The sequence below is a fragment of the Vanellus vanellus genome (assembly GCF_965231255.1).
Source record: "Vanellus vanellus genome assembly, chromosome: 1".
NCBI classification, from domain to species: domain Eukaryota; kingdom Metazoa; phylum Chordata; class Aves; order Charadriiformes; family Charadriidae; genus Vanellus; species Vanellus vanellus.
This window is the reverse complement of record NC_138905.1, coordinates 119,343,403-119,356,645: the sequence shown is the minus strand read 5'-3', so window position 1 is coordinate 119,356,645 and position 13,243 is coordinate 119,343,403. Positions and strand designations below refer to the sequence as shown.

The 13,243-nt window shown below is 39.6% G+C and overlaps 1 protein-coding gene across 1 annotated transcript in view; it reads left to right on the top strand.

Annotated features, from left to right (window-relative positions):
- Positions 1-706: 706 nt before the first annotated feature.
- Positions 707-13,243, top strand: part of RCAN1 (regulator of calcineurin 1) — a 42,417-nt gene continuing 29,880 nt past the window's right edge. The window contains exon 1 of the mRNA XM_082491791.1: positions 707-949. Coding sequence (XP_082347917.1) covers positions 722-949 — 228 coding nt within the window. The 5' untranslated portion in view covers positions 707-721. The remainder of the gene's footprint in view (positions 950-13,243) is intronic.

The following is a 13,243-nucleotide window of genomic DNA, read 5'->3' as shown; positions in this document are numbered from 1 at the left end:
AACATCAAGGGTTGGCTGGCTTGTCCTTAAGGCAGGTAAGAGAATTAAGATTTACACAACAATGACTTTTGGCTGATTTGTAGGTGTCTGGGTAAATGTTTGTTTTTTTTTTTCATTCATCTCCTTGTTGCATAATATTCCTTATCCTTGAAGTCAAGACGTGTTGTTCCGTGCTCCACTGGTGCCACAAAACACAGCAGGCCTCGGCCGGTCACCTCGGCCTTGGGTTGCTGCCATTACCCCTGACCGGGCGGCCATGCTCACTAGGCATGTGCCCACCCGCAGCTACTGGGTCACCTCACCCCCCCACCCCTCCCTGACCGCCCGGCCGCCGCTCACGCCCCCCGTGCGTGTGCCGCTGCCCCACGGGCGTCCGCCCCACGCCCCGCCGGCTCCCTCACGCCCCACCGAGCCGCCCGCTGCCCTCACTCAAGATGGCGGAAGCCGCGCCTGGCTCGGGCAGGCCACCTGTTGCTGCGGCGGCGGCTTCCTATTGGCTCACACCGCACCGTGCTCCCGGCGCGCGGCGGACGGGGGAGGGGGGCAGGAAGGCGCCGGTCGTAACTGGCGCGGGGGTTAAGGGAACAAAAACGGCGGAGTGGGGGGCGGGGGGGTAAGTTTTGTGTGTGCGCGCGCCAAGGTGGCGGGTGGGGGGAGGCGCAAGGCGTCGCCTCAGCGGCCGCCGGGCCCCGCCTCACCGGGGCTCCGCTCGCCCCCGGCCATGGAGAGCGGCGGCGGGAGGGGCCCGGCGGGGCAGGAGGAGCTGCCGCTCCAGCAGCCGCCTGAGGAAGCGGAGGAGGAGGAGGCGCTGCTGCTGCTGCCGCCCGAGGCCGAGACGGACTGGAGCTTCGTTGACGGGGAGATGGAGGCGGTGGCGCTGCGAGACCTGCCTACCGCCACCATCGCCTGCAACCTGGACCCGCGCGTCTTCCAGGACGGCCCCTGCCGGGTGAGCGCGGCGGGCCGGCCCGCCCCACGCCGGGGGCACTGCGGGCAGGGCCGCGGGCCGGCTCCCTCTGCCGGCCGGCGAGGAGCCGCCGCCGCTTGGCTCGGCTCAGCTCGGCCGCCGCCTCAGGCTGCTGGTGCGGGGAGCGGCGGCCTGCGGCGGGGGCGGGCGCTAGCGGCCGGCGGCGGCGTGGGGAGGGAGGGAGGGCGGAGGGTGAGAGGGAGGGGCCTCCGCCCGGCTCTCGGTGGGCGCTTTGGTGTCCGTGGCCGCCCTCTCCCTCAGGAGGTGGCGGGGAGGCGGTGGCCCCGCGTCCCCGCCCGCTGCCCTGACACGAAGCGGGTGGGGAGGCGCGGTGGCGCTGCCCCGGCCGGCCGGCCGGCCCATACGTGGGCGCGGTGGGTGAGGTCTGTCTTCTCCGGCGTCCTTGTCCCCGGGTCTGATCCAGAGGCTCAGCCCGACGGATCCACCCACCTGTAGCCGTAGGTCAGGGCGAAGGGGTGCATAGACCAGAAGGAAACAATAATGGAAAAAAAAAAAAAAAAAGCCAAAACAAAACTGGCCTGGATGGCTCTGCTAGGAGCGCTGCGGTTATGGCTTAGCGAGGAACAGCAGCTTGTTGATGCAACCCGAAGGCTTTTGGGGGGGGGGGGGGGGGGGGGGCAGGAGGCGGCAGGCAGCGTTTGGAGACCTGGGAGGGTGGCAGGCAGCGGGCAGGGGTCTGAGTGGGCCTGAGAGCACAGGGGGTTGTTGGGTAGCACGGACAGATCTGTAGCGCTTGGCTGAGTTGAGGACCACTTTGTTTAAAAAATAATCAAAATCGCCAAGCGTTGTTCTAGAGCAGAGAAAGGTAACGGCAGCTGTCAGAGGAATACTATAAACTATCTGAGGTAAACTGTACCTCTGGGTGTAATAAGTGGGTATAAACATTTCAGAATTGCTTCTCACATTATCTGTGGCCTTCTTGATGATTAAGGAATTAAAATCAATCTTAATTTTTCATCCTTCTTTTACTTGTCTCAGCCCTGGCCAGAACTAAAGAATGAGCGAAGTTAACTTTGCTGCCGTTTTTTATAGTTGGTTTTGCTATCAAGCTCTTATTTGACTTTGATGCTGAAGGAGATGTTTAGTTTTTAAACAGATTGAAATTAAATGAAGTGGACTTGAAAAACTAGGCAATAATTGTATTGGTTTAAAATCCTGTTAAAATAATTGGCTGTCTCTTTGTGGAAAACAACTTAGCATTGTTGTAGTAGTCATCTAGCGACTCAACCCCACTAACAGTTATAATGCATTAAAAATGACCTGGGAATAGGAGATGCAGCTACATTGTATTCCAGTTACTTTCTAAGGTTATATGAATTTTAATGGCAGTATACCTTTGTATTGTTTCGGGCACCCGCAGGTGTGGTGGGAATGGCACCTTTATTGGAATTCACCCTATTTAATTCAAGTTCATTCCAAGTATGCTTAGGAAAACACCTATTATCAGTTCTATGTAGTATCATCAATTTCATGTAGTGACAGTATTTTCTCAGATGGATTCTTGAAGTGCGTGTTTTCAAATGGCAGTTAAATGGATGATAACGTATATGCATAAGTCCATGCAAGACCAGGAGGTATCTGAGCACTTAAACCATTTTTCCGTCTTTCTGTTTTGATTCCAAAGAATCTCTGTCTCCAGACATTTAATTTAGATTGGGACAAAGTCTTATGTATCCTTAACACTACAATAAAAAGTTGTTTTAACTACTTTTTTTTTTTCTCCAAGATCTGCAGCAGGAAGGAATGCAGATTACATAAAATAATAACAAATTAATTTGAGGTTAATCATCTCAGCATAAACTGTGTTATCTTCACCGTGGATGAGAGCATGTACAGTTACTGCAGCATAGCTGTTGCTTTTAAAAGTCAAATTCCTACTGGAAGAATTATCCTGAGCTTGAATGCATATGTGTATCCAAGAGGGAAGAAAAGGGTTTCTCAAAGTTTTATAAATGCAAAATTAAAAAAACAAAAATGTTGATGTGCTTGGGACCTGGTGTTTTATAAATGTGGTAGGTGTATACAGACTTCTAATAGATTGGAAAAACAGCTTAGGTTTTTGCTAACTGAATCTCAGCCATTGAAATACAATTTAGTTTCAGGTAATACAGTTATAGAGATGGCAAGAGCCAACTCTTTAAAGCTGGAAATGTATGACTGCTGTGTAGGAAAACAGCAGATTCATGGACTGAATACATTTTTAGTGTGCTCCGTTGGACAAATGTCAAGCAGTTGCAAAGGGAGAAAAGGTGGGACGAGGCACGAAGGCTGGATCTCAGACTATTCAGATGTGTGAAAGGTGGCTTCAGCACACTGCTCTTGGATGGTATGAAAAGAACAAGGTTATATTAGAAGTGGGGAAAAGACTAGAGTCTTCCATGCATGCATCCAGTTTTACCTTAGCACTTACTGATTCTGGTATCCAAGAAAATGTAGGTGCTTTGGTCTACAGTGACAACTTAGCATCTGAAAAAGATAGCAAGATAATAATTTTAAAAGGCTACACTTTGTTAGGGGGGTGATTTTAAGAAAATTCACCTAGTTTACTATTGAGTGTATACAGAAAAATCAAGCTTCTTATCACTACCAAATGGTTGTGTGGAACTTTTGTTTCTGTGGTGATAAAGGAATAAGTAAAGGTATTGTAAAATATAACATCATCAGACATAGTGTTTTATAAATATTCTATGAATTTTGGTGTGTACAAAGTGCTTTCTTCTGTTTTGTGAACTTCCTACATTTTCCAGTGTATGTAACACTCCTAAAATACCTTGTCTACATAGTGGGTTGGTTTTTTTTTTTTTTTTTTCTCTTCAGTAGGCCCTCTAATAATCCTGGATTGCCCTATTTGAGGAGGGTTGATCCAATCAAAGGTGAGATAGGACAGCTAGGCAATGGTTGACAAGAACTATTTCTATTTTGCCCTCCCCGTTACCAAACAGTGGTTTGCACTTGAAATGCTGATTGTATGTTTTTGCTCTTCCTCTTTTTTTTTTTATTTTTTTTATTGAGGTGTGAATGTCACAGTTGAGAAATCTGAAGAAGTTTTACTGGGTTTAGTGATCAATCTCTTAACAACAGTCCGCCCTCTCAAGTAAGGTAGTAGTTCTCATAAACGACAGTTTCTCTGCTTTATTCTCATAAGAAAGAATCTGACTTGCTTAAATACTTTATGGCTAGTTTTTCAGTGTCAATCCCAGCTTTTTAGTGGTTTTTAATGTTGTTTCTATGCTTGAGGAATTGTAATTCTTTCTCAGAGAAAAGCAGTATTTCTTTGTGCAACATGCAGATGAGTCTGATCTATTGTAAGACTATTCCTGTGTACTCATTTTAAAAAAAAAAAAAAAAAAAAAAAAAAAAAAGGTGTCAGTAGCTAATTACCAGAGCCAGCAATTATGCTTTTGCATATTTCCATCCTCCTCAACTGGTATTCAGTTTTTAAGAGCCTTTTTATGTCAGTAGAGGACACTCGGATTTTTTTATAGAACCTCTACTGTCAAATGGCAAGTCCAGTAGGTAATAGGCTTGCTTGTCTCCTGTAATCCTGGAGGGATGTGGCATACTTCACTGATGACTTTAAAGTTCTGAGTACAGCCACGGTGGGGCTAAATAACTTCATTTATGCCCTGGTAGTCTCTTGCTAAGTAGGTTACCTAGGTCTTTTCTGACTGTCAGGTTTCCATTTTAGCTTAATTGTAGACAAGTATCACTCTTAATTTGTGAAGAGTAAAAAAGGAACATAAAGAGAATCTCGAAATAATTCAGCTTGGGCTACTGAGAAAAGAATTGGGTTTTAGGGCTAAGAGGTGGAACATTTCTGATTCAGCTTTATTATTTTTTTTTTTGAACAGGTTGAGTTAAGTTACTTTAAAATATCCGTAACTGCCTTAATCTGCTAAGTCTTGCAAGTTACTGCAAACTAATGAATGTAGCAGAAGGTTTCCCATAATTAATGAAAGCTGCATTCATAGACAACTCTTGAAAACAGGCTGTTATATCATGATAATAGTTTTTCTCTGGAGCTTGCTAGAGAAAGCTGGATTTTTAAAGAAACTTAGCTTGATTGCTTTTTAAGTGCACTAGAAGTAGGAGTGAGCCAGTCTCTCTCCTACAGTAGTCTGTGTCCTCACATCACCTCCAGTGGCAAGCAAAAGTAGAACTGGCTGTGAAACAGTGTCTGTGATTATTTACTTTAAAAAAAAAAAAAAAAAAAAAAAAGAGAGAGAGAGAACGTATATCATTGTGTTTGAAGATAAGGCTTAAATAAGGTCAGAAATCTCTGCAGTAGTAAACCCAAGGAAAAAAGCAGTAATGGCAGGTGTATTTAATCTTGTTAATGTTTATTGTAGCTTTAAAATTCTATTCTTCCTTTAGCTTTATATAGTTTCAGTATGGAAAAAATTGTTCATGAACTGATCTGAAAATAAAGCCATTGTTAAATGAGCCATGCTTTTAGAAATTTTTAATTGAGTTACAGCCTTCTGGAATGATCATGAGGTGTTGAATGTATTTCATGTTTTTTAAATACTTAGAGAATTACTTCTGTGTTACAGAAAGCTTGTCAAATTTCTCAGTAGTATTTACAAAACTTTCTTTACAAAGTAGTACTTGGGTTTTCTGGTAATCTCTTCCTGTCTCAGTCACATGCCTCATTAATCCTTTTACTTAAAGTTTGTTAATCCTCTTGGATCAGATTTAAAAAAGTATTTTAAAAGTAAATTTCAAAAAGGTGAGCGTTTTTACATGTTTATATTTTTGTGACCACAGCTGTTTCTGGTGAAATGTTCCCTAATGGGATCGTAAAAATTACTTAATGGCATCTGTACTTTTCTGCTTATATTTTGAAGGTTTTTATTCTTTCTCTGAATTTCTTTCTTGGCAATGTTTATGGTTCTTTCTATGCTATTGCTTTCCAAGAAAGTCCAGAGTTAATATTGTTGTTCAAAATCATATCTCAATAACCTGTTTTTACACTGAACAGTAAAGTGATTAAGGAGGATTTAAAAAAAAAATAAATCATAATTGAAGGTGTGTTGTTTGTTTGGTTTTTTTTACTTCTGGAAGTATTTAGCTCCTGTACTTTCAGATGATGCAGATTTATTCTGCAGCTATTAACAGGTTAAGGCAGACTTTTGAGTGACTTGAAGCCTGGATGTGATATAAATATAATGCTATGGCTGACATAATAATCTTTGTTACAGTAGAGCTTAATACCATGCTAATGCAGTTTTATGGCTCCTGAGATGCATCCAGTCTGCCAAGTGCACAGGCAGAACTTGTTCATATCTCTGCATCTGAGGACAAACATGAATTCCTGAGAGTCATTGGGATGCTTAACCTCCTCAGCTTCTGAGGGTCTTTGGAAGAAATTTTTTTTTGTCTAAAAAGATGGGATACTTCATGAATAATGTGAAGGGTTCTAACACTTTATAATGTATATGCATTCTGTATGGAAACCATAGCAATAGTCACGAAGAGGTGAAATATCCAGAGAGTGAAGTTAGAGTATTCCTCACTTGTAAGACAAAAACTGTACACTTTATAGACTCAGAGTAAATAGAGACTTTAGTGCTTGTAGTTTGCTTGGGGACAATGCTATCCTGTTTGGTTTTTTTTGTCTATTCTATCTATCCTATGCCTTAATAAGTAAATGGAATTAAAATATTAATACTGTTCTACATACTATCAAGTACTAAAGTTGCATTCAATTTTAGTGTTTGTTTAGTTTAAGGATGGTGTCTTCAGTGTTCTCGCTCGAGTAGCTTTATTTGGCCTGTGAGCCCAGAGTAGGTTTTCTAGTTGCTCCTTCCCAGTTGTCATGTGGGATGCTGAGAGGTGATTTGAATAAATTTCAGATAAATAGTTTAATAAAATTCAAATCACAAAGGTGATTTGGATAACTTTTGAGCTGAATACTTTATTTTCAGCTGGAGGAGAAGGATTTGAAGAGACTATACAGTATATAACTTTTTGGTCAAGCAGTGCTTGACTGCTTTTTTTTTTTTCATGTATTTGGACTTTGAGGCATTTAATAGTGATTTGGGTGGCTTCCTTTAACTGTTGTCCACATGCTAGTTATACTTATGGAAGTACAGATAATGCCATGAAACTGGAGTAGAAAGGCTGATTTCACAAGGGGAGGGAGAATTATTTTCATTTCTGTAGCTCTTTGTTGTGCTCAAGGCATTTCAGAGTGCATCATAACCAGTTGAAACCTTGATAAAATAAGGTGCTAACAGAGAACCCTCATGCTGCAGCTTTAGGTATATTGGTTTTGTTAGGAGGAGGTATTTGAGAGAGGTTCAGGTTTATATCACACTTGGAGCCTCTGTAGGTCTCCTAGGTCAGGTGAAAATAGCAAAATACTTATTTCTATGTCAAAAATCCCCTACTAGTTACTTCCTTAGTGTGCTGATTATTCCATTCTCTGAGCAAACAATGCAAATACCTTTATAAGTAGAAATAAAATGGAAGTATATAATAATTAGATGATATGCTGAGATAAGTCATACATATGGGGTGAAAATAAGAGCAAGCAAAGGTCAATTTATCATTGTTTAAAAACAATTATGGTAATGGTGCACAAGGTGGTTGCTGGGTGCCTTAAAAATACCTAAAAATGAAAACAAATATTGTAAAATTGTCATATCGTAGATTTTGGAGATATTAACTAAAAAAATATTTCCACATGATCAAATTCTCTAGCTCAAAGTAATGAAAAAGGATCATAGGCAAGATCTGTGCTACAAGATTAAGAGCTTTAGTCTTCCTGGAGAATCAAATGGAAACTTGGAAGAACTTTGTCTGGTTTAAATCACTGCGCTCTGGTCACACCATGAAGTCTAGTATACGTTAGAATGCTATGGAGTGCATTTCCTTATATCCTCTGCCGTCTATCTTTTTACAGGGGCAAATTTAGCTTTGTTCTCCAGGAATACTGGAACATACATACCTGTGTAAAAGGAAAAATATGAAAATAACTACAGGATGTTAGATGTGATACTAACTTGAAACTTATCCCAATGACCTCTCAATAACATTAGTGTTAATAAAATGATTGACTGAACTGTCCTATGCAGAATAGGTTTAAAATGATAAAAACCCCCAGTCTTTTTGGCAGCAATCGTACAGAAAGCTTAATTCTACAGCAGTTTGTTACTGAAATTGCTTATTCAGGTGGGCAGGTTTTAATAAGCAAAGTTTATAATTTTGTATTTGTAAGTAATATTGGTCATTAATATAGAATATGCTTTTAGTGTCATAACTGAAGTCAGAAGAACTGAAAATGGAAAAAATGGTTACCCAAGTTCATATATGGTACATTAAATAGAAATGACATTGTAGTTTGTGTTTTGTTCTCATATGTGTGAAAACATACTGAAGATCTGGATGCGTGGTTTTGGTTTTGTTGGGTTTTTTAATGGTCTTCTAACAAAGATGCGCCACCTTCCTCAACTGGGATGTTAGGTAGTCTTAATTGGGGTTGGTTTGGGTTTTTTCCTCTTGGTCTAAGTATGACCAGGTCCACAGCATAGTTATAGACTTCAGACTTCTTATGGGGGTGCTTCTCAAGTTAGTGAGGAAAAATTAAGTTTTTGTTGTTGCTCTATCTCTGATAAATAGTCCAAGAGCTGTTTTGACACCAGTGTGGCAGGTAAAACTGAATGTGAAAGAGGAGTTCATGAAGCTAGTTAATATTTTCTAATTTATGAAAAATGTAAGATAATTCGGAAGCCCTGCTTTTCACTGCAATTTCAGTTTGGTGAAACAGATGTCCCACAACCATGATATGGAGACTGTGAGTGGTTTTTTGAGGTTGGGTTTGTTTTTTTTTTTTTTTTTTTTCATCTCAAGACTTATACAGCTGATTATAGAAGTATCTGTGGGATAGATCCAACTGAGACTCTTGTCACAGACAAAGTGAAGACCTTATGTTACTCACGAGAGTAACCTAAACACCTTTGGCCTAAAGGCAATTAGGAATGACTTTATAATTAGTTAGGTTTTTTTCTGTTCAGATAGCCAGAACCTGTCCCTGCACCCCAAGGGAAACTATTTTTTTAAGTCTGAAGAGGTCATTCATGCAGTATGAATTACTGTAACCTGGCATTTATGAAGGATTTTTAGGCATGGTTCATTTATTTTTATTTTTTATTTAGAGACTCAGTCTCCATCAAATTCTACCAAAAAAGTTTGACATGTAAAGTATTGTTATTTCCATGACACAGGGGAGCTGTGGGAGTGAGCCACTGTGTGCTCTTATTCTTCTCACAGAAAATGAGAATATGCATTGAAAATTGCATTAGTGAAGCTGAAATATTCATTGTGTTCAATAAGCCTGAAGTTGGGACTGAGACCTAAATTATGAATATTTTTTTTTGTATTTTTAATGTAATTATGTAATGCATAAATAAACTGTGGAAGTCATTGTCCTAGAATGCTTGGGAGTCCAGGAGCCTAATATTAAAAAAAGGGATGGGACTGATTAATGAGTAGTATCTGTCAAACTCAGTGATTAGGGTATAACTTAATCCTCAGAGTTTGAAGTGCTATTGCCAGGTTTAGATGGGAGAAGAGTAGTCTATATGTACCTGGCTTTATACCTGTTGTTTATTCCTCCAAGTATTTGTTACTGTCGGAGATAACTAGAATCGCTTCCTCCTTTTCATTAGCGATGTGGGTCATTGTTTATTACTGCTCATAAAAGCAGAGCTATCAATACTTACAGTCTGTGCTGTGGATTTCACTTATTAAAATGTAACCTTATCATCTGAGATAAACTTTGCAGTCTGCAGACTTTCAGATAGTTCAGAAGTTAATAGTTGGATTTGAATTGTCTTTCCTTTTTGAGGTGTTTTGTGTTTTGTTTTGTTTTTTTTTTTTTTTTTGAGTTATTTTGGTGTTGGCTGAGTTCCTGGAAGGAAAATGCACTCTTAGCTATTGACCTGAGAGTACATTGTAAACCTAATGAGTTGGATTTTAGTTACTTTTTCCTGAAGTACAAAAGGTATTATGAAACTGCAACGCACACACACACTACAAACACCATAAACTGTGAGACAGTGTATGTTTTTGATGCAACAGTGGTTTTAGGAGTGGTAAATGTGACTAAACTGCCCTATTACGAGACTGAAGGAGGAGTGGGTTGAAAGTATCGCGGTTAGTTTTTTCCTGCCTATATACAGCCTGGCTGAAGGATGTTTCTGATGGGATAAACTTGAGTCATTTGGCAGACAACTGGCAAGGAGAAAAATAAGGTGCTTTTGGCACTCCTGGAAGCTACGTTGTAGTTGCCCTGCTGAGAAGCTGCAGAGAGCTTTCTTGAGGCACATGTAGAAACTACCATAAAAGCTTAATGCTGTAATAGGTGTGTGTCCAGCCTTTTCGCTGTAAATATGCTGGATTGCGTGTTGGCTTTGAGTGGAGATTATGGTGAGATGAGGATTGTTTGATAAATGGATTGATATATACGCTTGTCTGTATCATGCTCTTAAAGATAATAATATCTTGGTATCCTTAAAAAAAAAAAAAAAAGGTCAGACTTTTACTTTTACATGCTATATAGTCAACTCAACCAGAATAACTATCTTCTTTCACTGATGGAGTACCATTCTGGAAGCTTCTGTTAACTTTTGGGCCTGCTTTCAAAACAAGGGACTGTCTGGATGAAAAAGCCTCTTAAAAATCAGGATGCTTTCCAAATAAAAACTGGCTGAATGGCATGGAGAATTGTTTCTCTTTTTCCTAGAGGTACTGTTTCCTTTCTCTGAAGAGATAGGAAGCCAGGGTAACTCAGCTAGTGGATTGCCAGAAGAAAAAAGCTGTATTGTTATAATAAATTGGTTTTTTTTTTCCTCTTCCCAGCTTTTGTAGGTGAAGAAGTTATTCCATAATCCATATAGTTAAATAAAACCCATCTCTGGGCTTCTAGTGAAAATATGAGAAAGGGAGTGTATAACCAAACAAATGTAGATAATATATGTTATGAAATGTGTTAAGAACAACTCCTATCTCTGATATTTCTTTATAGAATTTTGATAATTATTCAGGGCTGGTGGATTTGCTAGGAAGCTGCAGTACTAATATGTCCATTACTATAGAAAGCTGAGGCTACTTTTAGTCCTGCTTTTTGTCTAAAAGTGGGAATATGTATGTTGCAGACTGATTTGCCCAGTTCAGGGAGGAGGATAAAATTAAATACAGGCAAAAGAAGAAAAGATGAGATGAGAACTAAAATGTGTATTTCTTGCAGGCTGTGATATTAAATAATAAGAGATATTTTCTTCTGTCAAGCAGAACATATGTACTTGTGAACTATTGTGGAGAAAGCTTATGTGCATGGCTTGTGTAAGCTAGAGGGAATCAATGGGAACTCATGAGTGGTATTTGTCCAACTCCTGAGATATATGGACGCTTCTTTGCAGGACAGATTTTTTTTTTTTAAATCAATTTCTTGTAGTTAGACTACTTGGCTCTTTGGCCATATCGCATCAAGCTGATAGCAAAGATCAGTTGGCTAATGGAAATAGTGATTAAGGGCTTGAATTTTCCTGAGGCTCCAGGGTGATAGTGAAACAGCTGCTGTTGCAGGCAGTGGAAAGTATGAATAACTCTTGCCTGGGGTTGTATAACCAAAAGAATAATCGGATCAGAGACGAGGTTAAATCATTGTGACTTCTATTAAAAACGCTGTTAGCCCATGTGTTCACGCCTCATTACAGCATATAATTTAAGGACACTAAATAGAGCCCACCTATTAGGCATAAATAGCTAAAGTCTTTGCATCAGGAGTCAGTTATTTTTCTTTTGAGAAAGGAGTTGGGGAGAAGGTCACTTGCCTGAGAGGTGTGTACTAACTTTGAACATGTTTTTAAAGATTTTTTTTCTTTGGTATATGCTAAGCAAACTTTAAAAGCAATTTTAGTAACCTAGCCCATAGCAGATTAAGTGCAGTAATTCTTTGCGGGAGATGATTTCAGGAGATACTGTTCCTTAATTAACTACATGAGATGCAGCTATATCTCTTGTTTCTTCCTTAGTAAGTTGCCAAGATAAAACTCTTCTTATCAGTATTAGACTGCAAGGGTGAAATTTTCACCTCCCTTACTGAAAAAAGTGAAAATCAAAAATTTCTATATTATGGGCAGGGGAAGCAGAAGATAGAGTGAAATGCAGAACTATTGGTTTTCAGCAATGTTAATTGAAGTGTACGTTCATAAACAATAAACGGTTGCCTTGAATATTCAGGAAGTTATAATGGTTTCAGGAGTTTCTAATACTGATTATTTTTTTTTTTTCCCTTCAATCAAAACAGATGTGTTCTTGCCATATAAACAAGTAAATTGAATGCATCCAGAAAGCTCTACTGATAAGTACCTCAAAAGCTTTAAATGCCAGTGTTTTTTGTTACCAGTAGTGATTCAACAGCAAAATTACCCTGAGGCATCTCTGATTAGGTCAGATGGTCATATGTCTATTTTCCTGGTTTTTTTTTTTTTGTTGTTGTTGTTTTTTTTTAATGCCAAGATATTGCCACTAGCAGTTGAAGTAACTTGGCCCTTGTGTTGCTATTGTGTGGCTGCTGCAACAAAAGGGATAGTTACATAGGAAGCTTCACAGGTTGTTTAAAAAGTTGTAATTGATTGTATTTGCAAACATATTACAATATAGGTTATATAATTTATCACAGTATCTAGTATGTCACTACCTGAACATGCCTGAGAAAATTACACTATATTAGACATAAATCTTACCAAAAATGCATATGATTTAGGATGAAATACGGACTCTGCTGTGGCTCCTTTTATTATCTTTATTAGTATATTTTTAAAATGCTTTTGAAACTTATAAGTGCACTTAGTATGTTCTTAGAAGTACAATAACTATTGCAATTACATTGCTCTTCTGCTACCAACCCAGAACATTCTTTTAAAATATTTTGACATTATCTTCCATTCTTTCTTCCCTGACTCCAGTGGAAAATTTCATTCTTTAAAGTTCACAAAAATACCAGCCTGCTTCTGAGCAACTACTGTGGTTTTCTAAAGACTCCTGTGTTGGAGTATATTTTTTTTTTTTTCCTTGACTTTTGTTTTTCCCTTAGTCACAGGGAATGTAGCAGAAGAGTGGTAAGAAAATGAACACTGTAAAATATGTAACTTTTACTTGCCTGTGATAATATCTTTCATACTTAAATTAAATACTGTCATCGTGCTATAAAGAACTAGTCATTATAAAAGCCCCAAAACACATGCT